This window comes from Fusarium oxysporum, chromosome X (assembly GCF_013085055.1).
Source record: "Fusarium oxysporum Fo47 chromosome X, complete sequence".
Classification (NCBI taxonomy): Eukaryota; Fungi; Ascomycota; class Sordariomycetes; order Hypocreales; family Nectriaceae; genus Fusarium; species Fusarium oxysporum.
In genome coordinates, this window is record NC_072849.1 from 2,782,022 (window position 1) to 2,808,774 (window position 26,753).

Genomic DNA, 26,753 nt, shown 5'->3' on the forward strand with positions numbered 1-26,753 from the left:
CTGAATAGATTATGTTTCTGGAAGTCTCCTTCGTCTTCGGCTCGCTGAAAGAATACGTGCGTCCGCTAGCTCTAGAGGGACTTGGTTGGGAGCTATAGGAGTGAATTTCTTAATATAGCAGACTGATGCTTTCAACAAGCTGAGGTGAAACCTTTATTTCTAGTCGTTCAACACTCCTGGAGCTTCTATTTACATTATTCTGCATTATAAGTTACATACTTTGAGATTTATATGATTATTCATTAACTATATATACCTTGATATGTCTGCGCATATACTTGAAGTAATACATTTTTAATAGGTATCTAAAATACTGGCGCTTTATGAGATCAAGAGCCAACGATACTGGCTAAGATTGAGTTTTGAGTTTCGATATATAAAAGATCTTCTGCATCCATCAAGATGACCTCACGCTGATCTTGTCTCGATTGTGGCATATTAATGCTTGCTACAGATCGACCCGTTTCAGCTCCTATGCCAATTACAGAACGTCTTTTCCGACCCATTAACTGGTTTAACAAGTTCTAAAGCACGTATAGAGCTCGAATAAATTTTCCTGCACTTGCATTTCTCCCCTGGTATTCCCCACCGGAATGATAGTAAGCCTTCCGCTCTGACAAGTAATCACGATGGAGAAAAGGGAGTCAGTCCGGAGAATAGTACTTGTTGATAATTGAGTTTTAAATAAGGTTAAGGAATAGAGTCAAGAAATTACAAGGTAAACAAAGTCCAGTCTGGCCAGACATGCATAAATACTGATCGCAGATAGTATTTTCCCCAAGGCCGATGCCAACCTTCCGACTTCCGTACATGGCAGCGGCATATCATTCTTCTCCCCCTGTGCTGGCCGTCTCATGTTGCTTAGGGGTACTTAGTCTGAAGTCTGTTGTATTCAGCTTGGGTGAGGGGAGTAACAACACCATGCTTCAAACCACGAGGGAAACCAGCAGCATTGGATTGCGCAAAAATGCCTGGTTTGAGGATGTTGGTGGTTTGGAAAGGAAGGTATTGGACGTAATCATCCATCCAGAGATGGTATAAGTCGGGATTATTGTTATCTCGGAACGATAAAGGACCTTCACGGGGAGACTCATTTCGGACAAATCCAGGGTTGCGGGTCCAGGTTCCAAATAGACCACCCGTGGTTCGCTCTTGAAACACTTGGTTGGTTCTCTCGTCTTTGATGTAACGAACGAAATGACCAGGGGTCCCAAGGTACTGGAATTCTTGGTCGATCACTGGAATGCCAGGGGCGTAATAGTCTTTGGGTGCACTGAAAGTAGCAAAGTCCTTAGTTGTTGCGTAGCGAATCTTATCGAGTCCCGCAAAACCAACATGGCCAGGATCGTTGGATGCGTAGTGTCGAGATGCCCAGAAGACGTAGTACTGGCTAGTGGAATCGTCCCAAACGGCAGAGGGGGCCCAAGTCATACCAGCTGTGCTGGCTTCAACCGTACGTAGTTTGGGGCCAGACCAGTTGACGAGATCCTTTGACTGCCAGATAACGAGGCCGCGGCTACCATGACGGGTAGCTTTGTCCCAGCTAAAGCCAGGAGCGTTGATGTCAAGGTCGGGAGGCGAGTTAGTCCTGATGATAACAATTATGAAATGCCGGGTGAGATAAACATACCAGTAGCAATAATAAAGTATTCGGAGCGAGCACTGTTAGTGACAAGATAAAGGTCTCTAACGGCCCGGTCGCCAACAGTGGAGGCAAGAATAGGATTCCCGTTGTTTAGCTTTCTGTAACTGAGGGGGTCATTGCCGTTGGAAAGATACTGCTGGACTTTGGGTACCGGATCGGAGAAAGTTGTAATGAGGTAGCCAACGAACTTCTGCTGACGAGGTAACACCGCATTGGCAGAGGCAGTGAGTGCCAAAGCCGCGGTTGCGACGACTTGAAGTAAGTTCCAACGCATCTTGCAAATTTAGGGTGCAAGTATAGGAACCAAAAGTGAGACGTGTGTAGTGAGATACAATTTTTTTTTTTTTTCCCAAGCAGAAATTGTGGCTTGATATCTGTTCTTGAATCTCCGTATTGTTATATTTCAGTACCTAGACCGTCGTTTCAATACATTCGTCGCTTGTTCTATTGGGTCGGTTGGAAGCTGTAAGTCATCAAAGCTCATGCGGCGTGCTAATTGATGGTAAAATCCATTTTGAGCCTGTGCCACTTTGTAGCACAGAGGAGCTCGGGTTATCTCGCAGCTCACATAAAAAACTTCATGACGTCCTTGCACGAGTAGGCTGCGCATGGTATCCCTGCTTACCATGTACACCATGTGTGTGCCGCAGCCATGGAATCGGGCGGAGGGTGTTTCTCCGTTCTCGATCTGGGGAATAACCACGGATATAGGGAGTAGGTAGGGGGTTAAGTCCTGTCAGCCCACGGTTTCAGAAATGGTTCTGCTAGTTCCTGAAGGGTGTCATGGGGACACACCTGTTAGCGCGGCTTATACATCACTAGTCAATTTATGGTAGCCCAAAACCAGGTGGGGTCGAAATATCAAGGCCGATGAGCGAGCAAATATAGCCAATAAGAGCAATTCTCGGCGATTTGGCTCGTCTACTCCGTAGTCCAGAGTCACATTGCCAATAAGCGAGCACACATCGCCAAATTGAGCAAGTTCCGGCGAGTTCACAAAACCTCCGCAGACCGGTTCTTAACCCTTGCCACGGACATCTCCTTGGCAAAACACAGGATCTACCCACCGGACAGACTACAGAGGAGGTGGTCTAGAACACCATAGGCGGGGAAATATATCGCTTCTCTAGATGAGACAGACAATAGCGTATGTTAAACTCATTTTATTTTTCTAGAATGTTACTCCGTACGCCGAGCCAAGACAACAAACTAGACCAAGACTGAATTATTACCCCTGAAGGGGTGACAAATACAGTCCGCCTTCGTCAAGTATGTATGTTCAAAATGAGCGTGCCATGGGCCAGTCCCTTGTGTATGTTGTAATTTGAACTAGCAAGGTAGCTACAGAGAAGATATCAGTTCTCGGCATCATCACCAGAATTAGTCATAGATTCTCTTACAAGCGCGTCTCTAGGATCATATAGAAATACAAAAACCACCCCGGGTGTACCGCGGATGAGGGGCAGTGTGATGCCGAGAATAAGAGCACCGAGACAGGGTCTTCTTGGTTCGGCCCTTATACTGTAACAGGCCTGAATGTCACCAAGGATTCTCAAACAGACGTGCCGAAGGCCCTGTCAACTAAACCCCATCTGTTCTACAACGAACATTCACCTGGTGAAGGTACTGTCATCTCCGAGCCTCCCTTCAAGCCTGATATATGCTTACTGTCCCTGATGGAACTTGTGAATCGTCTTGCAACATCTTTGCTGGTCTTCTGACCCGAAACTAAGGAGTTCGTAATCTCGCTCTTAGGGGGACGGGACCGCAAAATCTAGCTATGCTGGCCATGTGAGGGATGGAAGGTACAACGCTGAGCTCTGGCATCGCTCAGTCTATCCAGTGATATGCTGAAAATATTGGCAACGACTTAAAAGCCATCAAGACTATTAAAGATGCAAAGGACTCAATTCACAGTCCCGGTCTCAGGCCCCATTACTTTCCCTACTCGTGGAACCTGGCGGCGGCTCAGCGAACTCTAGGGGTGTCTATGTAGCTAATAAGTTGGATAATTATTCTGTACACCTTCGCTACGAAGCAGCTAATTGTTGAGTCTTCTATACCTAGAGGATGTCTTACGATGTGACCGAGCTGTGGCGAAGGGCAACGGATATTACTCTGGGGAATTGGACTTGTGTTAAAGGGCTAACAACTAGTCGAAATGATTTCATTGTAAAGGAGACGGTTAAGTTTAGCTCTGATGTTAAAAGTCAAGCACCAGTCATCAAGGGTTCTAGATCTTTAAAATAGTACCGTGGGCGAGATACTCAAATATATACCCTCCCTTCATAACAGAGCTTTCTCGCTTCTAATGGATCGGTCTATAAATTCAGTATAATATAAATAATCAGGAGTAATAAAGGTAGTAGACATACCTACACCCTTTGTAATATTGAGGATATTTCGAAAATGCATTAAGAGAAGATAAAGCGCCGAGAGTGGATGTGTGGGGTAGAAACTACGTAATTGACTTGACAACTTGCTAATGGGGAAGAAAGACTTGCAAAAAAAAGTGGCAACTCTCTTGTACACACTGTACTTATAAATAATTACCTTCTTTCTACGTTTGCGATTAGAAATTAGTATTCGAGATAGCATAGTATTATTATAATAATAAATAGGCAATTAGTACCCGCCTTAATAAAGGTTCTAAGGCTAGTTGAGGTATGTGTAAAATATGTTAAAGAGATAACAGAATGCTGATTTCGAAAATTATAATTTAATAAGAATTATCAGCTCCGAGACGATGTTCCTGTGCCATCGCCTAGACCAGGTGAATTACTTATACAAGTTATAGTAATATTATTTTAATACCTAAACTATTAAGTCTATCAAGGCACTTATAGCATCTAGCTCTTATTTAGATATTCCTTAAAGAGCTTATTATAGATTATTTATAGATTAACTTATGGTTAGGATTTAACTAATTAATAGAAAAGAAGAGTTTAAAACCTTTTAATTACTAAGTAAACCTACCTTAAAGTAATTAAAATTATATTCTATAAAAATCTAAATACTACCTTATGTTAAAGCCTAAGGCTAGAATAGCCTATCTTAAACCTAAGACCTAAGTAAATTCTAATTATATAATAATATATTATTATAAAGAGTTTAAATTATAAAGTAAATAACTTTTAAATAAAGCTTCTTAAGTAATATCTTATTAATATGACTTAATTTACTTATAATATATATAATAAATAAGTATATTAAAAAATTTCTTATTTTTTATATATTTTCTTAAATTAATTAATTCTTTATTACTAAGTATATATTAAGAATATTATAATATAAGAATACTTTTTATATTTTATAATTATTAAAAAAAGAAAAATTCTTTTTTTTTTTTTCCTTACTATTAGCCTTATATAAGACTATTAAGCTTTTTAAACTTTCTATAAAGGCTTAAATAGTAAGACCCCTATAGCAGGCTATTATTATAAAATCCAAAATTATATAAGATTTATCTGCCTTAATAGCATAATTACTGCCTTAACTAGGCAGTATTAATACCAGCTCTTAGCAGTTAGTTTACCCTTCTTTTTTTATCCTACCTAAAGGATATGCCTAATCTATTTATTATACTTCTACTTAAAGGTCAATTAGACCCTAACTAAGTAAGTAATTAAGTATAACCTTATAAGTAAGTTTCTTAACCTAGCTTTTAACCCTTCTACTAATAATATAATAATTATACTATCTTAATACCTATTATATAAAATAGCCTATAGCTATATAATTATACCTATTATATAACTAGCTATAACCTTAATTTAAATATTAGGCTTACCCTAGATATAACTAATAAAGAAAAACTTAAAGAGATTTATATAATAATAGCTATTATTAAGAAGAACTTCTTATTAAGGTATAGATCTAACCTTATTAAGATAGCTATCTTAAATTATAGCCTAATTTAGTTAATTAATTATATAAATTAAAGGCATTATATTAGTTTAATTAATTTAAACTAGGTTAATTCTAAGCTATTAGGTCTTAAGGACCTAGAAAGAGGCCTAAGGGAAGGTTATTACCTTTAGTTAAACTAGGCAGCCTTTCTTACTGCCTTTATAGGTAACTTAATTATATATAAAGAGTGGCTCTTTAATATATCTAAAAGGGTTATTACTATTAAGGGGGAGCTACTCCTAAATTAGTAATATATAAGTTAGCCTAATTATAGTCTTAAACTATAAGAGTATAGCTAAGATAAATACAGGGTAAAGGCAGGGTTTTATAAAGGAATTAGGTTAATATTTATATAAGTTAATTAGTAAAAGTTAAATTAACCTCTATTAATTAAATATATATAGTAAGGCATATAACTAATTAACCTTATATATAAGAATAAATAAAGTAAAATTAGTAAAAAAGCAGTAATTTAAACTAGGGCCTAATAATTATATTATATATATCTTATAAAAACTTATATAAAATATTAACTTTTTAATAATTATAAATTAATTAAAATTAAATTAATTAAAATTAAATTAATTAAAATTAAATTAATTAAAATTAAATTAATTATTTATTTTTTATATTACTTTTAAAGTTATTATAATTAATAAAACTAAGATTTAATATTTATATTATTTAATTAAAGTAATAAATATATTATTAAAATAAATAAACTTTATTTAATATTCATTTTTATTATAGTAAATTATTATAAAAGCCTTTTTATTTAAATTATTAATAAAAAATTAAATAATTTTATATAAAATAGTTTTAATAAAAATTAAAATATTAAGAAAATAAAATTATAATTTAAAATATTTCTTAATACCTCAAACTTAATTATAAATAATAATTATATTAAGTTAAATATATAAAAAGTTAATTATTAATAAATTATATAAAGTAATTTATATAAAAAATAAAAATAATTATAAAAAATAAATACTTTTTAATATTTTAAAACTAAAAAATAATATCATTATATATAAATTACTTCTTTAAATTAAATATTACTAATATATAAAAAGATATTTTACTGTTAATAATATAAATAATATAAATTTAATATACTTTAAAGGCTTTTTAATTAATTATATTTAAATACTAATATTATAAACTATAAGTTAATAGAAATTAAAAGTTATATAATTTCTATCTAAGTATTATGTATAAAGGCCCTCTAAGGTTTTAGTAAAACCTTATGGACTTTCCTCTGATTAAACACTTCGTAAGCCTGCGCAGCATCCTCGAGGCTAACAGTATACGCGCAAAGAAATGAAACCTTATCCTGTACGTCGACCAAACAAGATAGAGCATCTTCAAAGATTCCTCGAACAGGACATCTACCCCAAGCTATTGTCACGTTCTTCCCATACAAGGTGGGCCCGTCCAACGCGAGAGTCTGCGTCTGCAGACCAACACTGCTGATCTCGCCAAACGGCCGCACCATGTCCAGGCACAACTGGAGAGAATCCACCGTGCCAACAACTTCCAGGGTGATGTCTACACCCCTACCCTCAGTGGCCTTCTTGACCGCCGCAACAGGGTCTTCGGTAATAAGAAGAGGTTTGGCACCGAGTTTCTCTGCTTCGGCAAGGCGCTCTGGGACGAGATCGAGAGCGTAGACTGTGTCAGACATGGTCAAGGCAGTGGCAATGGCACATATACCAACAGGTCCGCAGCCAACCACAGCGATAACGCTGCTCTTCGCTTCCTCCTTGGACATATGCTTGAGAAAGCGGGTAGCACAAAAGTAGCCCGTTGGGAAGATATCACCCATTAGGACTAGGAGGTGTTCGGGAATTTGAGGGGGAGCCTTAATCAAAGTTGAGTCGGCCTGAGGAACCCTGACAAACTCGGCCTGTCCACCGTCAATGCTGTTAATGCCAGCGCTATTACCTGCCGGTTGAGAGAGCATGGGTTAGTAAGCCGAACCTTTTAGCATGAGATAGCTACTTCCCTCGGGTGGATATGATAAGACTCACCAAACAAGAAGTTGTTAGAACAGCGACTAGTCTGTTTCTTTAGACAGTAGAAGCACTGCCCGCATTGCGTTGAGAAAGTAGCCTGGTGTTGCCTTGTTAGCCGAGTTCCCTAGATACTCCTGTTGTATGAGTCTGACGGCTTACCACCACGACATCGCCAATGTCGACGGTGTTTACTTGGCTTCCCTTCTCACTAACGACACCAATAAATTCATGGCCAGGAATAAAGCCTGTAGGAATTGTCTGATGTCCGCGATACCAGTGAAGATCGCTGCCACACAAGGCTGAAACTTTAACCTTGAGTATGACATCGGTCGGATGAACGATCTCGGGCTTGGGACGGTCCTCAACCGCCACCTGCCCAACGCCTTTGAAGACTACTGCGCGCATCTTCGCTATCAGGGTAGAGAGTATAGAGCGAGTGTGGAGAACGGGGAGTAGCAGGGAAGGGTGTTACTCTCTACCAAAGGCTATCGAAATTTGAGCCATCTTTATTGCCATTTGCAATGTCTGATGAAGGTTAGCGATTCCTCAGGAATGTTTTTGTCTCCAACTTGGAGTAGAATCATGTCGAGTGCCAGATTGCAGGGGCTGTAAATGCTAGTGCATGTACGGCCTCGAAAGCGGATTCCAGTAGAGACCTCGGGTACACTGGCGCCCTTGACTAAACATTTGCTAACCCTCAGGCTCATATAGGTACAAGGAGATACAAGTCTCAAATCTGCTACGGCCATTACCCCCACAAATTATCCCACAAGCCACATCATCATGTCTGGCCGAATGCGGGGTTCGGTGGAAGCAACTCTGATGAAACCGACAAATTCTAAATACGTTTTGGTAATCCGTCTTGATTAAAGGTACGAAGATGGGAGTGGATTGCATTTAAGGGCTCAGGTCACTTTCCATTGACTTGGGCATAATGCACCGCAATTGATGGAATCTGTTTTAAACATATGTCTACTATGCTTCTCTTTAATCGTGAATTAGACTTAACCTATCCTTTGTTGCTAAATGTGCCGGGACGATAGTTCGCTTTGCCCAGTTCAGATAGCCGTCCCTCTTGTCGTTGTTTCTCCATTTGCTGTCAACTGTGTAAGTAATCTTCATCGTCAAGACAGGGCGTACAATGTTGAGACTTACTACCACCAGTGCTCATCACCTGGTTGCTCCGTGTAGAGCGCAGCTGCTTGCCCACTCTGTATTTTCTCAACATAGTCAGGGTTGTAGAGAAGCGGTCTGCCAATAACTGCAGCATCCATGTACCCCTTTTTAATCCACTCATCAGCCTCCTCTGGCGTGAAAGCTGTGTTGCCAAAGAGCAGCGTGTTGGATAGGATTGGCCTCAGTGCTGCAATGGGATCCCACTGAACTCCTCTAGGCTTGCCATCAATCATTAAATCATAAGACGCCCACCATCGCATTACCTGAACATACGCAAGGCCAAGCTTATTAAGCTCTGTGCAAAACCCGCCGTAGGTTTCGAGGGCGACTTCGGGTGAGGGGTTTCCTTGGGCGTCTAGCTCACCCATATCGTTATAGCCACCACAAGGAGCGATCTTAACTCCAATTCTGTTATAGGGGAAGTGCTCATTCATCTTGGCCAGACAAGCAAGCGAAAAGCGCATCCTGTTCTCCAAAGAACCCCCCCACTCGTCTGTGCGATGGTTGCTGTGAGATTCCAGGAATTGCATAGGAAGGTACCCGTTGGCGTGGTGAATTTCCACGCCATCAAAACCAGCTTCCTTCGCTAGGCGTGAGGCATTGCTGTACAACTCTATGATGGCCCTGGGATCCTCAATTGCAGTAGGGATAACGTAGCCAGGGGCCCCAGGAACGTTGCGAAACTTGCCACCTCTGGCAGCAACTGCAGATGGGCCTGGCACAGGTTTCCCGGACTCGCGTTGAACTCGGGTTCCAGGATGTGCCACTCGGCCTACGTGGTGTAATTGACAGAAAATGAGTCCGCCTTTGGCATGCACGGCGTCTGTAACCTTCTTCCAGCCTTCAACGTGTTCTTGAGAATAGATGCCTGGCATGAAAGTCCACTCAACACCTTGTGGACAAATTAATGCTGCCTCGGAGAGCTAGCCAGAATGTGAGCATACTTCAATTTAATATTAGGTGTAAGACTTACGATCAGGCCGGTGCCCGCTCTCTCAGCATAGTATGGAACATGAAGGTTTTCTCGGGGGACGCTGTCTCTGTTTCGTGTCAGAGATGCCATGACAACCCGATTCTTCAGTTGCAGATTACCCATCTGAAGGGGCTTCAGCAGATGCTGGAATTGTTCAGACATTTTGATTGTATGGTGTAACAAGAGACCGTGATCAAGCGTATGAGTGCTAGGATGTGTTCACTTCTTTGGCTACATGGTGACACAAATATGCGTCTGAATCCCGAGCTGCGAATTAGGGCTTTAGAATAAACTCTCCAATTATCCACCACACCATGTGCTTTGTCAGCGCTGGGAATACTTTCTCCAGCCCCTGTTTAGTACTGTGGGTGGTGAGTGGAGGCGAAAAAAAAAAGGGTTCATGGCGCTAGCTGGGACATTATCTAAATCGGCCGAGATTCGCAAAGAAATCATTACTTCCTCTCAAGTGCATTAGAAGATAGTATTCAACATGTTATCGCTAAGATATCAATCGCTAGACGACTTCACTGGTCTTTCTGCCGTCAGGGAAGCAGTTGCCCGTGGTGACACAGGGCTCCTGATCCATGATCTTCCTCCCTTGATACGAGAACTACCTTTCAAGGACATTGTAGGTCTACAGGGATGGTAGAAATCAGTACTTGGCTGACATAACTTGGTAATTCAATAGCCTCAAGGTTACAAAGCACAAAAGAACGATGATGCCAATGCAGCGGCCGTCGTCTTGATGCAAACATTGCATGGACTCTCGCATTCCGTTTTCAAGACACTCAGCCACGTGGCCGAGTTGCCATGGGAAAAATATCTTGGTGAGATGCATGAATTCCCGGCTCCGGGTAAAGATGAACTCCGGATTGTCTCACCTGATCAGCCCGTGGCGAATGAATGGTCGACCTTGGTATGCGGTATAGCCTTGACCGTCTAGACTCTAGCTAACATACGCACCAGAGCATCATATTAAATACGTCTTGTCCTGACAAAGCTTTGGTTACTTTCGGGACTGCTTTGTCCGTTTTCACTGAAGGAATGACACCGGAGCCTCCTGGATCGTCTATTGATCTTATGGAACTATCTAATTCAAGCGCTAGACCCCAGGGAGATTGGGTTGTTTACTATGTGCGACCCAACAGTGGAGTATTTTATACTCGAACAGCTGGTGCCCTTATGACGCCCTTGAGTACAGAAGATTATGATGAGAGGAAGAGGATTCAGGATTTGGAGCTGGTGTAACAAAAGAGAGCCTTTGAGTATATGACAGTAGATATTCAGTATGTTCCCAATATACCTAGACGCTGTCAGTGTATTGAATTGCCATTTGAGGCTTGTGTAGTTGTTCTGTAACAGCGGATTAGCTAGTCAGTAGGACTAAATTATGGGTAGGCAGTGCTGTAAACGATATTTTTTCTTAGTCGCTTGAGCATGTCTCATCTGCAGAATCCACGCACAAGAACAAAAGTCTTTGAGAGTGACTGCGAGACAACAGGAGTTTTCACCTCCATTACCCCAGACCCGACGAAGATAAGGAGAAAGGGAGTTTTACTGAACTCTAATTGTGGAAGTACCCCGGACTAGGTTTAGAGTGAGGGGAAACGGAGAAGTATAAATGCCCAGCAAGACACCCGCCACACGCATTAGTCTTTGGCTTGTGATCAACCTACACTAATCATCAGCTGTATAGGGTATCATGGGTGACATCAAATCAGAAAAGGCCCCGACCTTGGAGCTGCCATCGTCCTCCAAGACGGTTCGCGTCCAGGCTATCGACACCACAACACGCATGTCCTGCGACGCTAACGCGTTCGTGCAGCCACAGATCAAGAACCATGAGAGGCTCAATTTTAAGACGTTGTGTTTCTTATTAGAGCACGAAGGGGACTTTGTCCTCTTTGATTGCGGTTCTCGCAAAGACTTTTGGAATTCGTCGCCGCAAACATCAAAGATGATTGGTAGCCACGTCCCCGGCCTTGAGATTAAATCTGGGGTAGATGAGATCCTTGTCAACCAGGGGTTCGATCTGGACAACCTAAGTATGATAAGCTTTCCTTCATTTCCGTACGTTTTCGTGCTGATGTTGGATAGAGGCCATTGTCTGGAGTCACTGGCACTGGGACCATGTCGGCGACGGTTCCAAGTTCCCAGCGTCAACGGATATTGTTGTTGGGCCTGGCTTCACTCAAAACTTTGTGCCTGGGTGGCCAGAGAACCCCGAGAGTCCTGTGCTAGCAAGAGACCTAGAGTAAGTCAACTCACAGGAACGGCCGATCAAAATTGCTGAAAACTTTGTGCAGGGGCCATCGGATTCATGAGCCGGATTTCACAATGAATGTTGCTGGGTTCCCAGCTTTTGATTATTTTGGTGACGGCTCTTTTTACCTCCTGGACGTCCCAGGTGTAAGTCGCACCACAATGGCCATTCTTGGTATAGATTACATACTGACTCCCCTAATCAGCACGCAATAGGACACATTTGCGGTCTGGCGCGTACCACCCCACACACATTTGTCTTTATGGGGGGTGATTGCTGCCACTACGCTGGCGTATTACGCCCGACGAGATATTTGCCCCTACCAAAACAGGTTTCTACAGAGGTTCTGGACGAATATTATCCATCTCCTTGCCCCTGTTCAGTCTTTACGCAGCACCACCCAAAGGCTACGGGCATGGATGCACGTATTGAACCATTCTATGACGTCTCTCGCGCTCCTGGAAGTGCCTATAGCTTCCCCGATCTTGCGCAGAGGAGCATAAATAGTCTTCAGGATCTAGACGCACAACCCAACATCTTTATCTGTCTAGCACACGATGAAGTACTGTTTCAAGTTCTGCCTCTATTTAACGACGATAAAATGGAGGACATCAATGACTGGCAGAAGCGGGGACTCAAAGAGTACTGTCGATGGGGGTTCCTTAATGACCTGCCCAGAGGGGGGGAACCTGGCCGCAAACCTCTAGTTGTTGGGCAATGGAGGGATGGGAGGCAGATAACGTGGAAGGGCGAGGAGAAGGGCTTTGTCAATATTATAGATGAGGTCAGGACCTGAACCATGTGACGCAAATCGACGTACTTGGCTAGGGTAGATACGGACCTCTGATGTCCAGCGTTTAGCACACAACAACTTTGGGTTGAATCACATGAAAGAAAGGCTACTGTGGAAAATTGGGACAGAGATAACGCTATCTAGGTTTAGAGGCTAGACTGCTTCTCCGCTTAATGGATGGCTGCTTGATTAGTAAGGCTCCAAAACAAGAACGACAAAATCTTCTCCAACCCCAAGACCCCGCTACTTTAACTTACTCCATCTCCATCTCGGTCCCCACAGACTCCAGCAATCTTGGGGTGAAATCCAACATCGAACACTCAGACGTCAAACCCAGCAGAGCAAAATTCGATGCGAAGGGGTCGTCCCCGCCTGCATGTTGCCCCTTGCAAATTCTGCCACAAGCAGTTCAAGCGCTCGGAGCATTTGCAGCGGCACGAGAGAATCCGTACGTGGTACAGTCCTGGCAAAGGATCTATTGCTAAAGTGTTTTTGCTTCTAGATACCCAAGAGAAGCCATTCGTCTGTCGTTGTGGGCAGAGCTTTTCGAGACGGTGAGTCCCAACACTTGCTCGACATGCCCAACCTCTGACAACTTACCCTGTCAATAGAGACCTTCTCACCCGTCATCACCGACAATCTCGCCAGCAGGATGAGAATCAATATGGGGTTATCCAATGTGCAGAACAAGGCTCGCCCAGCGAGATGACTCTGTCAACCAATATGGCTCCATCTGGAGAAGCATCCAGACCGCATACTCCTCTCCCGGAGCTACAGGAAGAAGAAGCCGTCGATGTAATGGACAGTATTCCCGAACAGCACATTGAGTTGGAAGATAGGCCAGAAGTGAACTCCGAGAGACATCCTACCCCGGCTGAAACGACAGCTGGACTAGAGCTCGAACCCTCCGACTTGTCAGCTACCCCCAGCTTCCTCCTTGGCGCAGCAGACAGTCTACAGGCATTTGAGTTCCTATGGAATGACTTTCCCATCGACGATCAACCGCTTCCGACTACCTTTCTCAATACTAATCTATCTCTCGTCGACATTTCGGAGCAGCATGTTCGCTTGCCCTCTCCTCCACCACCGCCACCGCCACCTCATCCTCCTGCATTCCCTCAAGCAGACCGTCAATTGGATATTGGTTCCTCTAGAGAAATCCCGACGGACCCAAATCTCAACATACCCATCAACATAAACCTATCTCAGGAGACATCACAGACCCGCCCTGTGGTGTCAAGACTGCCGTCTCTTGAGCCCTCATCCTCTTCCAGATTGAATGCTTTGGAGCCGACTGCGAGTTACCAGCAATACTTGGCTCCAGGGCAGATATCGTCTTCCTGTCCTTGGCGGATATTGCCGGAAGTATACCAAGCTCTTGCACAGCGAGTAGCATCATTGACAAGCACCATCCCTCACCCCTTTAACTTTCCATCGAGGCACACGCTATCTCGGTATCTGGAGGGGTACTTCCGTGGCTTTCACGCTCACATGCCTATGCTTCACGTGGCAACTCTGACGCTGGAAACGCTGGGTCCAGAACTCACACTAGCCCTCGCTGCTGTTGGAGCGCTATACCGTTTTGAGCATGCAAAAGGCATTGAGCTGTATCGTGTTGCCAAGGTGCTCATCAATCGGCGGTTGGACCAGTTCTACGAAGGAACTGTCTCACGTCTTACCGGCAGTTCTCCAGGATTTGCGGGGTTCTCCTCCATCCCCAACGAGTCACAGCATGATCAGCCATCTCCTATCCTGTCCCAAGGTCAACGTGGTCTACGCCTATTACAGGGACTTCTCGTCCTCATGGCCATGACATCTTGGGGCGAGAAAGCACTGGTGCGGGATGCTTTGTCCATGGCCAGCCAGGTTGCGACGCTGGTGCGCGAGTTTGGCATCGGTGAGCATGAGGATACTGTCATGAGGGACATGTCCTGGGAGGAATGGATTCATGCCGAAGAAAAACGCCGGACTCTCTTTGTGGCCTACGTACTCTTCAGTCTGCAGTGTGCTGCCTTCAACGTTCCCCCAATGATTTTGAACCAGGAAGTCGGTCTGAACCTACCCTCCTGTGCTTCCGAATGGGAAACTCAGACGGCGCTTGAGTGGTCCGATCTTCACAACAGAACTACATGCCAGCCTCGGTCATTCCAACACACTGTCGAGAGACTACTCCAGGGGACAACAGTTCATTACGAGGATGGTATCTCGGCCTTTGGCAACTATGTGCTCATCCATGGCATATTTCTCCAAATATTCTATGCCCGTAACGCCTTGGGCCCAGTGCCAGACCCAGAGAGCTCGCTCAGTGAAGAGTTCATAAAGAAGATGGAGGCAGCTCTCCGTGCGTGGCAAGAATCCTGGGAAGCAACACACGAGTCGACTCTAGATCCATCGTCTCCAAAGGGACCAATGGGTTTCAACTCAACTGCTCTGTTGCGCCTTGTTTATATCCGTCTAAATGCAAATACTGGACCGTATCGGCAACTCTTCACACGAGACCCTACCGTGATTGCACGTGCTTTTACAGATGGTAAGATCAGAGTCTGCAATAGGTCGCCGCATCTAGATAGGGCTATTTTGCAGTGTATACACGCATTGAGCATCCCGGTGCGCGTGGGCATCGCGTTTGTCGCTCGTACTCTCACGCTTAATTGGAGCTTCCAACACGCCCTTTCTAATCTTGAGTGTGCTTTTCTGATGACTTACTGGTTGCGTTCGCTCGCTTTTTGTGTCGAGTCGTCAGGATTGAGTGCCTTGAGGCCGGATGAGCAGAAATTACTCGATATGATTGTGGCTCTGATTCGAGAGACAGAGCTTGCCGAGTTACTAGATAGTGCCAGGGATCACGCAAGTCAGATACGGAGGTTGGCAGCCTGCGTTGCTCGACTCTGGGCAGAGACGTTTAAAGGGTTCCAGGTTTTTGAGATTGTGTATATTGTCGGACAGAGCCTTTCTGTTGTAGCGGATACTCTTCAGCAAGAATGAGGGCGGCGGCAGAGGTGCATATCAAGGTCACATGAAGCTTTATTGCATGGTTTAATTGTCGCATGTTGCAAATTTATTACGATGCGGCGTCTGTGGAGCACTTAAGTTCGGCTGCGCTGACGATAATCCAGCCACAGAAAGAAGGTCACAACATAGTTTCAATAGATTGTTTCCATCAAGGTGGTTAACCTGTTAAGCAAGGTCGGCAGCTAGGCATTTTTGCTCCAGGCAGCTCGGGGTAACAATTTTTGGGCAGTGCAGGCAATACCGCTGTTTCGACTGCCAAAGTTCTTGGGGTAGATACATCATTGATCAACCGAGGCATGTGCTCGTTGAATTCCTAAAAAGGTCAATTTCGTTCAGCTTACCCATACGAATACTTAAGACGGATAGTGGCGAATTGGAAAATTATCGTTTCTGGACTTGTACTTGTTCAAAGCCCTTATTCAAAATGTCTTTTGTCACTGTCCATGCCCTCTCAGCAGGGTATCTAACATTGCCCGAGCGATTTTTTGTTACCCCCCTAGAAGATGTTTCGGTTCGAAAGACAGTCCCCTCTCTTTCCTTTCTGATCCAACATAAAGACAGGCGCTCTGGCAGGACCATAAGGATCGTCTTTGATCTTGGAATTCGACGGAACCTCCAAGACTATGCCCCGCCTATATACAAGCACGCTCAAACCCGACAACCGCTCTCCGGTTACCATGACACTGTTAAGTCACTGGCGAAGGGTGGCCTAGGTCCTGATGATATTGACGTAATTATGTTCAGTCATCTTCACTGGGATCACGTTGGAACACCATCCGATTACCCAAATTCTACCTACGTCGTAGGACCTGGAGCAGCGAAACTTATCAATGGCAAGAGAGAGCCTGCCGCTGGGAGTCACAATCACTTCGAAGAGGGCATGCTAGATATGAAGAGGACCATAGAACTGCCTCCCGTAGGCCTTCCTCTGACGCCACCGCCGCTGGAAGAACAGACGAGTTTGTCGGCCCAAACGCAGCGTTTGACCGGATACTTTTCCCAGCCATGGCACCGCAAGGGCCGCTTTGAAGCTGTGCTAGATGTCTTTGGTGATGGAAGTCTGCATGTGGTGTCAGCACCTGGACACATCGACGGTCATATCAACCTCCTATGTCGCTTAGAAGATGGGAAGCACGTTTACCTAGCTGGAGACTCGTGCCATGATGGACGGCTGTTGACAAGGGAGAAGGACATTGCAACATGGGCGGATGAGGCATACCCAGGAGTGACTTGTTGCATTCATCAAGATAAAGCCCAAGCAGAGAAGACGCTGAGTATTATTCGGGATACTATCAGAGATCCTGGTGAGCTGAAGGAAGTTGAGGTCGTTTTTGCACATGATGGAGTGTGGGAGAAACAAGCTGTGGATGAAGGACGCTTCTTTCCGGGTGCGCTCTAACAAGACTATGCCAATGTAGATGTGAGACGTTAGTGAGACAGGACAATACAGAGAATACCGTATACAAGGAAAGTTTATGTTTATTAGGCTACAGTAATAAATTAAAGTCAATACAGTATAAAGTGAGCAGATGTTAGAGCTGAGCATTTTGTATCTCCTGTAAAATTGTGGCTCTTGATCCGTTCCTAATTGACAAAGCTCATAGCAAAGATACTCCGTTAAGACGTGGAGATCTTTCCGATAAAATGAACTGTTACTCAACAAAATCCCGCTTGCTTAACCAGCTGCGTCATGCTAACTACATCTAAATAACGTTGAATAATCTAGCACCAGTGGCTTGACACCGTCCATGCGCTCGGTGTCCGCGATGATGACCAGTTCCAGTGCCGTGGGGCTCAACAATTGTTGTTTCTAACTGATAGATTCTACAAAACACCTTACAGAAAGGGTTTAACAGGCCAGTTGGCCAGCTGAGCTTGAACATGAAGGGCTGATAGAAGCCGCTCTGTCAAAACTGAATTCTTTCTAAATTTGTTAATTTGGACTAAGTCTAATTAAGGAATTGGTTGCGTCTCCATCACAAGTTTCACCCTCACTAAGGCTGCCGGTGTCGTAACCATTATCACTTCCTCGCAGGCTTGCAAACAAATAAATCAAATCGCCAATTTTAGTATCCAAATCAAATCAAATCAAATCAAATCAAATTAGGCCCCCGATTTGATTTGATTTATTTGTTTGCAAGCCTGCTTCCTCGTCCGACAACAAACTCGAAGACGTCAAGAAGACTTACGGAGTCGATCAGGTCATCAACTACAAGAAGACAACCAATTAGGACGATGAAGTCCGCAAGATCACCAATGGAAACGGCCGCTGTTATCGGATTTCTGGCTCCCTGCGAGCAGAAGGATATGCCTGATGTCGCTCTTCTGGCTTTTTTGAAGGCTGCTGGCGTGCCAGGTATCATCCTTGGATCTAGGCAGCAGCTAGAAGAGGTGACGCGATTCATGCTAGCTCGCGGCTTGGAATTGCCTGTGGAGAATGAATTCGGCTTTAGCAAGGATCGGGTTGTCGAAGCCTACAAGTACCTACAATTAGGCCAGCATACTAGCATGGTTTGTATCAATGTCGGTTAAAGATATGGTTTGGTTATAAATTAATAAAACGAGGTGTAATATTTATTGAGCGGCGTTATTTGTGAGTATGGAAACAGCGCGCCTTCTGATTACAATCACTCTATTAGTTACTTCAGCGCATTAGGTTCAAGATTGAACAGTGATAGACAGTGTATGATTATAATTTGAGTTCTAATAGCCGTGCATAAAGAAACGAGGCCTTTTTTGTCTATCTAGCTCTCTCAAGAATCATATCAATAACTAGCTTTCCACCCTCTGCTTGGTGCTCAGGCCCTCCTAGTTCATTCAATTGATCAAATGCAAACGTCCTGACCTGAACTTCCACCTTGTTCTGTACAACAAAGTACAGCATCTCTCTCAGCTGATGGTTTCTTCCCACTAGGCTGCCAACTACCGCAATGTCCCGAAATACAAGATCATGCGCGCTGACTTGAAGCTTGCCACTTGGAAAGCTCACAACAACCATTGTCCCGTGGTTTCTAAGGAGCTTCATTCCCGCATCAAATGCCTTTTGCGACTCCGGAAGGAGGATGACTGCGTCAAGACCGACTTCTGAAGGTGGCGCGTCGCTAGCTGGCTGAATCATTGCCTCCAAGACATCTGAGTCCTCTTTGCGGGCGTCAGCGATGTAAACCCTTTTTCCAGCCTCACCGAGATTGTTCTTGACTTTGTTTATCAGGTCAATTGCCTGGTCTGTGGCATCGATGGCCAAAACATCCTTGCCGAGATGAGCTGCAAACTGCACTCCGATATGACCCAGTCCACCTCCAGCACCTATAATTCCAACTCGTTGAGCTTTCTGCACTTTTTCGTGTTGAAGTGCACTCCAAATCGTAAGTCCAGCGCACATTAACGGTGCTGCTTGTGTTGGTGACAAACTCTCGGGCAGGACCGCAACTTGTCGACTGTCCACAAGGCAATATTCTTGGAAGCCACCATCCCTGGTCAATCCCAAGTTTCCAGAGCGAGGACAGTAAGGAGAGTATCCCATGCTATCCTGGCCGGGGTGTGTACACTCATAGCAAGTCCCACAGGGATGGTATGCCCTGCCTGGGACTCCTACCCTAGTGCCCACAGCAACCCCGCGGTGAATTGAGACATCTGGCCCGAGCGCAATCACCTCTCCAGCAAACTCATGGCATCCAATGCGAGGGAGGTCCTGCGACAGAAGACCGGCGGCGAAAATGGCGTCTGTGTGGCAGTATGAAGCAGCGAGGACCTTTATAAGGATATCTTTGCCTTCGGGTTCTGTTGGGCGTGGGATCTGCTTGAACGTGTATGGCTTGCCGAACTGCTCAACCACAGCGGCGGTCTGTACTTGAGACATGGTAATCTGGAGGGCGATGAAGTAATGGGTGAGATAACCTTGATGTGTGGTTGCAGGGGAATATTGACCTAGATCTTATCTGCGGGGCCAGTCTTCTCGTGTGCCGGTTGAGCTGAGTCTTGCAGCATGGACAAAAGTCGGAACGGAGTTGGGGTAATAACGATGGAGGGGTGTGGGGGAAGATTGGAGTACATCAGTCTCCACTCAAAAAAAATGTTCCCCAAAGTAAGAAAGGTTATGGTCAATAATCAAGGACTAAATAATATTGAATACTCTAGAATTTCCTTTTACTTGGGCCAGTTCTGGATTAACTGAATACTGTAAATATTAATGCAGACTAACGACTTTATTAGAATACATATCCAGTCTGGCAACTTCCATATTTGATATGATAAAAGCCCCATTTGATAACTTGTGATATCATAGTTGGCTGCTTAGATGTATTGGAGACTCAGGCTCCTGTAACCTGTTGGGAGTTGAAGCTTTTCTCGTTGTTGGCCACTTCGCCACCACCGCTAATCTCCTCTTGTACGACAGAGGCTTGAGCCGACTTTTCGCTAGAGCCATTCTCATTGACAGCCGCCTCATCGCCAAACAGGACGGCGATATCCTCAAGCGAGAGCCCGGCAGTCTCCGGGAAGTATTTCTGCATGACGAATGCACCAATCCAGGGAATGATAATAAAAACCAGATAATATTTCCAACCTACGTTCTCAAATGCAGTAGGAGCAGTCTGAGTATAGATCAGAGTCATCATGAATAGACCAGCCACGCTGAAACCAACGCCTTGGGCTCGGATCGAGGTTGGGAAGATCTCGGCGCAATAGACATAGGAAGAAGCATCCATCGTGCCTCCGTAGAAGAAAACAAAGAGGTAGAGAAAGAAGACGCCAAATCCATTGCCCACTTTGTTAGATGTGCCCACAAACTCAGCAACCATGGCAGTGAAGCCACATAGAGACAGGGAGCATCCGATGAGGCCGACAACCATAATGCGGATTCTTCCGAAGCGGTCCAGGATCAAACTGTTAACCCAGTTCATGAAAGCGGCAAGAGAGTTATAGCAGGCGTAGAGCATGAGGGCGATTGAGCCTCGTAGGCCGAGACCATCGTAAAGAAGGATTTGGTAGTTGTTGACGACGAGAACACCAGTCGATTGCGCAACGCATCTTCATCAAAGTTAGCATTTGTATTATTCAAGTGGGTAAGAGGCACTTACTGAACAAAGAATCCATACAAAAGTCTCTTGCGATACGAGGGCCTTGAGAAAGTCTCCCTCCATCCTGTCGCAGTGTTTTCTCGCTTTTCAATCTCGAGCTGGTTGTGAATCTGGTGGAGCTCATGCTCAGCGAAAGAGTGTCCCTCTGGATGTCTCTCTGAGCTAGGGTGCAGTTTCTCAAGTACTCTCAGCGCTTCGGTAGCTCTGTCAACCTTGCACAGCCATCGCGGAGATTCAGGCATCCAGGGGGATCCGACTCCAAGCAGGAGAGGGGCGATGATCTGGAACGCAAGGCAAAGACGCCACTGAAGAGCCTGATTGGAAATGAAGAAGCATCCGTAGCCAACCCATCCAGCCATTGCCTAAGAGAAGGTTAACCGACGGACCTTGTAAAGTCCTGGGATACAACTTACATAGCCGCAGACCACCAAAAATCCATGAGAGCCGACCATTCGACCTCTGACAGTTGCGGGAGAAATCTCAGACTGGTAAATTGGTACAGCCACATCGATCATGCCAACCCCGATGCCATTGACGAAGCGACCGATGAGCAACATGGCGGTATGGACGGAAGCGGCTTGTATGACGGCTGAGATGATGCAGATAACACAGGTGGTTTGGATGGCAAGACGTCGACCACAACGGTCCAACAACCAAGGGACGATCATGCATCCGATGACACCGCCACTTGCGAAGAGAGCATTGTTGGCTAGAAAGTAAACATGGTTAGAGCATTGCCTATTATCGCACTGTTCTCGTAAACGTACCGCCAATGATCTGGTTGCTCTTAGAAGCCCCAGGGCCGCTCGTGGTCAGATTGAAGTAGTTGAGGAAAGACGAAAGGCCGATAACAGAGCCACTGATAGCCGAGTTGAAGCCATAGGTGAAAGATCCGAGAGCAACAAAGAAGATGATGAGAAAGTTATATGTCGTGTTCGTGCCAGACATTATGGCGGCTGGCAAGATGATTCAAGAGTGATTGAGCAATAGGGCATGATCTCAAATAAAATTTGCGATTCTCAACACCTTTTGTATTCAGTCATATACCTAGTATACCAGGCTATCATGGTAGCATCGGCCTCTACCCCGAAGAGCTTACCCCATGTCGGTACATGAGATGAGATGCGTGAACATGGGGGAGAAATTCAAAACGCGGGGTGGATGTGGGGTACGTGACGTTTGGACGAATAACGCTAGCGAGTGTCTGGGCAAAGTTAATACGAGAGGATAAGTGCTTGGCAACGTGGAGATACTGAGTAACATCGATCACCCCACAACTGGCCACCCCATAGACTGGCCACCGGATTTCAGCCCCAGCCATCAACATTACTTTGACTTCAAACCGCGATAGCTTTACGAACTTTAATTATATGGCTTCCAAATCTTCTCCTATCAAATCTTGCTTCTATCGCAGACTCGAGCCAGATCGGTAAGATTTCATTCCTTTAAAAACTCTAGAAAAGCTCAGAAGGAAGCTGTCACGAAATCCAACGCCCGTGTCGGCTTTAAAGCAACCGGACTGTAGCCAGTTAATCTGGCCAAAGCCCTGTTAAACCCGATGGTGAAAAAAGACGCCTTTTCCCGCTGTTGCAGCGATTTGGCATGCAAAAGAGTTGGATTACTGTCTGCAAATACTCCCCCGTTCATTCATGCAAGTCCAGAAGGTTCTGGCAACCATACAGGGTTGCAATCCACTCCACTGAATCCACGATCCATTCCACGAGGCGGGTTGGTGGATTATGTAATCCATCCATTCCACTCGAAGCGCTCGTGGAGTGGATGGAGTGGATTTGAAGTGGAGTGAGTTAGTTAGGGGCTCCCTGCCAAATTAGGTGTGAGAGTTTAGCTCTGGCTGACAGCTACCCTAGAACAAAAAAACAATAAACTCTTTTGACATCGCAGCTTTTACTGGCATTTAACAAAATCAGTGCCGTTAGAACCGCCGCATTTTTCTCATTAGAGCTATTTAAATCACAATATGCCGGGTAAAGCTTTGCATAACAAATAACAAAGTGAAAGAAAAAGTAGTCCACCATTCATTCACTTTTCAATGGCAGAAGGGGACTCGGATTGCCCCGCCACCGACTAATTTAATGGAGTCCCAAAGGCCCATGAAAGCTTAAGAGCCGCAGGAAGCTCCCTTTATCTCTCCTTTTTCGTCCTTTCCTCACTTTCGTCCCTAGCGTCAGGATGCTTTGCTGCAGTGGTCCAGTTGTCAATATACTCCGTTGGGACTGTTACAGTATGCCTGCCTTGCCTCGGCCATGGCATTTATCTTATCATTACCGAAATGGGGATTCCATCTGCTCCTAGTCAGGGGTAGCTCTGGCCAGAGCTCAAAGGCCGCGATAGAGACAGTCTTCTTCACCTTATTTAATTATAATATTTTCTTATTACGCTTTGCCCTTTTTTCCACGCGATTTTGACACGGCCACGAGCTTTCATTCAAGATGGCTTCTTCCAATTTTAGCCTTATTACTCCCAATCCAACGCCGTCCCCGACGCCTTTTCTATCGTCTTCAACCCCGACGCCCTTATTGAGACCGGCCGAGACCCCTCCGGAAGACGAAGACAATCACGAAGCAACCCTTCGATATCACTTCCGTGGCTGGGCACTCTCCGAACATAGAATCCGCGCTCCGTTTAGCAAGACGAAAGGAACTGCTGAAAAGAAAGCTGATTCTCTGAGTGTTAAGGCGACGGGGCAGAAGTCCATCGTGGAAGCCTTGAAGCTTGACTTGCACGACCCACGAGAACAAGCAATTGCGAACACTGTTATTAAGCGTTTCGACCGCGATCACTTTCAACGGCTTCTAATGAACTGGATCATCGCCAGAAACCATTCTTTTTCCATTGCAGAAGAAAATGAACTGCAAGAAATATTCGACTACTTGAACCCGTCAGTCTCGGTTCGTGACGCCAAGCGAAAAGTCACCTATAACGGCAATGCCGAGGTGCTAGTAATAAAGAAGACTTATAAAATAAGATAAAAGATTATATAATAACCTATTAAAATATTAACATAAATCAGAAAGTTAAAATTAAGCAATCTCTATTATTAGGTCTATTTAAATATTAATTAGTGATTTCTTTTTAAGCTAATTAAATTATATTTTATTACGCTGTAGAATAAATCCAGTAAAAGATTATTTTTTGGTATTGTGGAAAGGTGGCTAGTTATAAGGTGACTGATAATATGTCACGGATTACTGCAGTAACGAGAATAAACGCGGACCTTTGACCTCTTACACTACGGCCACATTGGTTTGCTTTAATAGTTCGCTTTTTGTTTTAATAACTCGCTGGTGATCCTTTGATGCTGTAATATGATAAGACAGGATTTTCCTGGTACGTTTACTATCTGGAAATTGACGCAAGTACCCTTATCTATGTAGACTTCTCAAGAAATGGAGACAGCTCCGCCAACTCCCTCGTGTGCTCTCCCTTCTCAATCATATCATTAATCGTTTTCTGTGCCACCTTGAAAGCTTCAACACCCGCCGGAACACCACAGTAGATAGTTGCGTGGAGAATGGACTCGCGAATCTCAATCTCGGTGAGTCCGTTGTTCAGGGCACCGCGCACATGGACGCCAAGCTCTGGCCAGCTTTTGAGGGCAATCAACATGCCAAGATCTGAGATTAGTTAGATTACATGATGGTATGGTGTACTGGAGAATAGGCATACTCAAGAGACTCCGCTGCTTGCGATCAAGACCCGGCCGAGACCAAATATTACCCCAACACCACCTTTTATGCGCGTTAGACGAGGCGACTAACAAGCCCTTGAGACATGACCTAACTTACGCAGTAACAAGTTGCTGGCCAGGGTAGGAGAACTCGCTCTTGCCGTTGTTGAGGGCGGCGTCAACGTAGGCATTTCCAACGACCTCACGTCGGTTCTGGAGGCCAAGCTGGAACATGTCCGTGTGAAGGTTATCGAACTTCTTCTCGGTTGACATGTTGTTATGGTTTTGGAAAGTTTAAGATTATTTTATAATCGTGTTTGACGGTGCTCGGAAATCGCGGATAATAACTCTCGCAGCTTCAGTTTTATGGTCCTCTATGGAGGCGGCCATTTTCTTTTCTGCTCCAACGTCTCGGAATAGCTAATCCGGCCTCTCCCGTCCTTCTGTGGATGCTTGGGGTAACTAGCCCGTCATGAACGGTTATCTAATGGTAGTTGCCCCGCATCTAGAGATGATACTGTCACGCGGTAGAATGGTTTGTTCTGCTACTTCTGTAGACCGGAAGTTATAGGGTTCTCTAGCTTGTCTATCTGGACAGTCTAATGGACTAAAATGACCGATCCTCAGGGTTAAGGGTAGATAATAAGAGTCTATGTGAGATTGAACTTGTGTCCAAATAGACGTAACTGGGCAGGTATTGGACTATGAGCTTGAAATTCGGCAGAATCGACCCTTTTGTCACCGTGGAAGCCACCTGTCGTAGGAGAATTAGCAGACAGATTATTTACTCTCTGTATACAGCTAAGCGTTTAACAATGAATAAATAGCGATACGGTATTACTTCTCTAAAATTCAGGGTCTTTCCGTAGATATATTTGCATACACAGATACGGTGCTAAGAAATAACTTATTATTGATAACCTCATATCATTCTAATTTCACATATACGCCATAATTCAGAACTGCTATAAGTGGCGACAGATCTTGATACAACTCTAGCTTGAATTAATCTCTACTTGTATCGTCCTTTTTGTGCCTAATTCTTCAGATCCCTACGCGGCAACTGGTCTCCATTATCCTCACTAAATAGTCGGTAGATACTCCTAAAGTCCTTATCACGACACTTGTCGTTCTGTACAGCGCAGTCATACATGTCCCGAACCACAGGTGCCAGCAAACTCTTGGCCCCAAGCTGCTCGCTCAATTCCATCGCCATCTGGAGGACACCGTGACAGAGCACAGTCGAGAATCCTCCCTCAAAGTCCTTTGCCGAAGAAGCCACAGAGGAAACACCCTTAACTGGATTTTGCTCGCGGCTATTCCGCGACATGCCGGTGGAGCTATTGATAGCACTAGCAAGTAATACAGGATCCAGGCCATAGAGTCGACCCATGTTCATGCCTTCACAGACTCCAATCATGTTGATGGCTGAGAGGTAATTGTTGATGAGCTTGGTAACCAACCCGGCACCAGCTTTCCCGCAGTGGAAGAGATTCTCCGGGTTGCCCATGAGCTCGAGAGTGGGCTTGGCTGTCTCAAAAGCCTCTGGGCTGCCTCCCACCATGAAGGTCAGTGTGCCTGCATTGGCGCCACCTTGACCTCCGGAGACAGGGGCATCTGCGAACGATCCCAAGTTGGAGGCTTCCACGGCGGCAGCCACTTCTTGCGAGGTCTTGACGTCGATAGTTGAGCAGTCGATAAAAATCTTGCTTCCCAGCTTCACCGAGCCAGCCACTGAGAGGAGGCCAGTCTGCGGGTTTGTGAAAACCTCACGAACGTGCTCGCCACGGGGCAACATGGTGATTATTATGTCCTGTTTCAGTTTAGAGCTATGATCAGTAGGCTGGAGGGGTCGTTCTACTTACATTCTTCTCAGCTATCTCGCGTGGGCTATCCACAACTTGAACCTTGCCCGCCGTTGACACCACAAACTCGTCTCGTCGGGGCTTGTTGACTTCGCAGATATACAACACTGAATCTGCTGGGATCTTAGCCCTCAGGTTTTTTGCCATGCCCCATCCCATGATACCAAGCCCAATGAAGCCAAAAGACTTGGCCGAGATGTCATTGGATGAACCGTTTGTAGTTGCCATATTGAATAAGGATTGTCGCCAATGACGCTCGCGGCTTGTGATAACTCTGGTCTGCCACAACCGGTGAATGTCTTATATAAATGAAGATTTTATCTTGACCAAAGG

At 44.9% G+C, this 26,753-nt stretch overlaps 12 protein-coding genes across 12 annotated transcripts; 5 read left to right on the forward strand and 7 right to left on the reverse strand.

The window, feature by feature from the left end:
• Positions 1-651: 651 nt before the first annotated feature.
• Positions 652-2,411, reverse strand: FOBCDRAFT_265135 (family 43 glycoside hydrolase). The gene is made up of 2 exons (XM_059611347.1): positions 1,631-2,411; positions 652-1,571 (listed from the first exon to the last, which is right to left on the reverse strand). The coding sequence occupies exons 1-2, from the start codon at positions 1,917-1,919 to the stop codon at positions 862-864; spliced, it is 999 nt and encodes a 332-aa protein (XP_059466088.1). The 5' UTR covers positions 1,920-2,411; the 3' UTR covers positions 652-861.
• A 4,348-nt stretch (positions 2,412-6,759) lies between these two features.
• On the reverse strand, positions 6,760-8,080 carry FOBCDRAFT_253810 (chaperonin 10-like protein). Its single transcript, XM_054707317.2, has 3 exons — positions 7,732-8,080; positions 7,588-7,669; positions 6,760-7,501 (listed from the first exon to the last, which is right to left on the reverse strand). The coding sequence occupies exons 1-3, from the start codon at positions 7,975-7,977 to the stop codon at positions 6,783-6,785; spliced, it is 1,047 nt and encodes a 348-aa protein (XP_054563292.1). The 5' UTR covers positions 7,978-8,080; the 3' UTR covers positions 6,760-6,782.
• A 470-nt stretch (positions 8,081-8,550) lies between these two features.
• On the reverse strand, positions 8,551-9,883 carry FOBCDRAFT_265137 (uncharacterized protein; the record flags this gene model as incomplete). Its single annotated transcript, XM_054707318.2, has 3 exons — positions 8,551-8,668; positions 8,728-9,671; positions 9,722-9,883. 3 exons carry the CDS (start codon positions 9,881-9,883, stop codon positions 8,560-8,562), a joined length of 1,215 nt encoding a protein of 404 aa, XP_054563293.1. The 3' UTR covers positions 8,551-8,559.
• Positions 9,884-10,163: 280 nt separating this feature from the next.
• Positions 10,164-11,067, forward strand: FOBCDRAFT_323991 (uncharacterized protein). Its single transcript, XM_054707319.2, has 3 exons — positions 10,164-10,349; positions 10,410-10,637; positions 10,688-11,067. Exons 1-3 carry the CDS (start codon positions 10,212-10,214, stop codon positions 10,967-10,969), a joined length of 648 nt encoding a protein of 215 aa, XP_054563294.1. The 5' UTR covers positions 10,164-10,211; the 3' UTR covers positions 10,970-11,067.
• Positions 11,068-11,423: 356 nt separating this feature from the next.
• On the forward strand, positions 11,424-12,914 carry FOBCDRAFT_191575 (beta-lactamase-like protein; the record flags this gene model as incomplete). Its single annotated transcript, XM_054707320.2, has 4 exons — positions 11,424-11,766; positions 11,819-11,975; positions 12,028-12,130; positions 12,190-12,914. The coding sequence occupies 4 exons, from the start codon at positions 11,424-11,426 to the stop codon at positions 12,778-12,780; spliced, it is 1,194 nt and encodes a 397-aa protein (XP_054563295.1). The 3' UTR covers positions 12,781-12,914.
• An 879-nt stretch (positions 12,915-13,793) lies between these two features.
• Positions 13,794-15,911, forward strand: FOBCDRAFT_233088 (uncharacterized protein). The gene has a single exon (XM_054707321.2). It carries the CDS (start codon positions 14,269-14,271, stop codon positions 15,760-15,762), a length of 1,494 nt encoding a protein of 497 aa, XP_054563296.2. The 5' UTR covers positions 13,794-14,268; the 3' UTR covers positions 15,763-15,911.
• Positions 15,912-16,213: 302 nt separating this feature from the next.
• On the forward strand, positions 16,214-17,188 carry FOBCDRAFT_145651 (beta-lactamase-like protein; the record flags this gene model as incomplete). The annotated part of the gene is made up of 1 exon (XM_054707322.1): positions 16,214-17,188. One exon carries the CDS (start codon positions 16,214-16,216, stop codon positions 17,186-17,188), a length of 975 nt encoding a protein of 324 aa, XP_054563297.1.
• An 863-nt stretch (positions 17,189-18,051) lies between these two features.
• On the forward strand, positions 18,052-18,309 carry FOBCDRAFT_118837 (uncharacterized protein; the record flags this gene model as incomplete). The annotated part of the gene is made up of 1 exon (XM_054707323.2): positions 18,052-18,309. A coding segment is annotated over one exon (258 nt), but the record flags the coding sequence as incomplete, so codon positions are not given.
• Positions 18,310-18,529: 220 nt separating this feature from the next.
• Positions 18,530-19,648, reverse strand: FOBCDRAFT_265140 (chaperonin 10-like protein; the record flags this gene model as incomplete). The annotated part of the gene is made up of 1 exon (XM_054707324.1): positions 18,530-19,648. The coding sequence occupies one exon, from the start codon at positions 19,646-19,648 to the stop codon at positions 18,530-18,532; it is 1,119 nt and encodes a 372-aa protein (XP_054563299.1).
• Positions 19,649-20,093: 445 nt separating this feature from the next.
• Positions 20,094-21,815, reverse strand: FOBCDRAFT_253816 (general substrate transporter; the record flags this gene model as incomplete). Its single annotated transcript, XM_054707325.2, has 4 exons — positions 20,094-20,817; positions 20,868-21,229; positions 21,281-21,576; positions 21,635-21,815. 4 exons carry the CDS (start codon positions 21,813-21,815, stop codon positions 20,100-20,102), a joined length of 1,557 nt encoding a protein of 518 aa, XP_054563300.1. The 3' UTR covers positions 20,094-20,099.
• A 2,439-nt stretch (positions 21,816-24,254) lies between these two features.
• FOBCDRAFT_145522 (AhpD-like protein) lies at positions 24,255-24,828 on the reverse strand (the record flags this gene model as incomplete). The annotated part of the gene is made up of 3 exons (XM_054707327.1): positions 24,255-24,502; positions 24,555-24,616; positions 24,674-24,828. The coding sequence occupies 3 exons, from the start codon at positions 24,826-24,828 to the stop codon at positions 24,255-24,257; spliced, it is 465 nt and encodes a 154-aa protein (XP_054563302.1).
• A 701-nt stretch (positions 24,829-25,529) lies between these two features.
• FOBCDRAFT_191588 (NAD binding domain of 6-phosphogluconate dehydrogenase-domain-containing protein) lies at positions 25,530-26,648 on the reverse strand (the record flags this gene model as incomplete). The annotated part of the gene is made up of 2 exons (XM_054707328.2): positions 25,530-26,368; positions 26,421-26,648. 2 exons carry the CDS (start codon positions 26,646-26,648, stop codon positions 25,592-25,594), a joined length of 1,005 nt encoding a protein of 334 aa, XP_054563303.1. The 3' UTR covers positions 25,530-25,591.
• Positions 26,649-26,753: the final 105 nt, after the last annotated feature.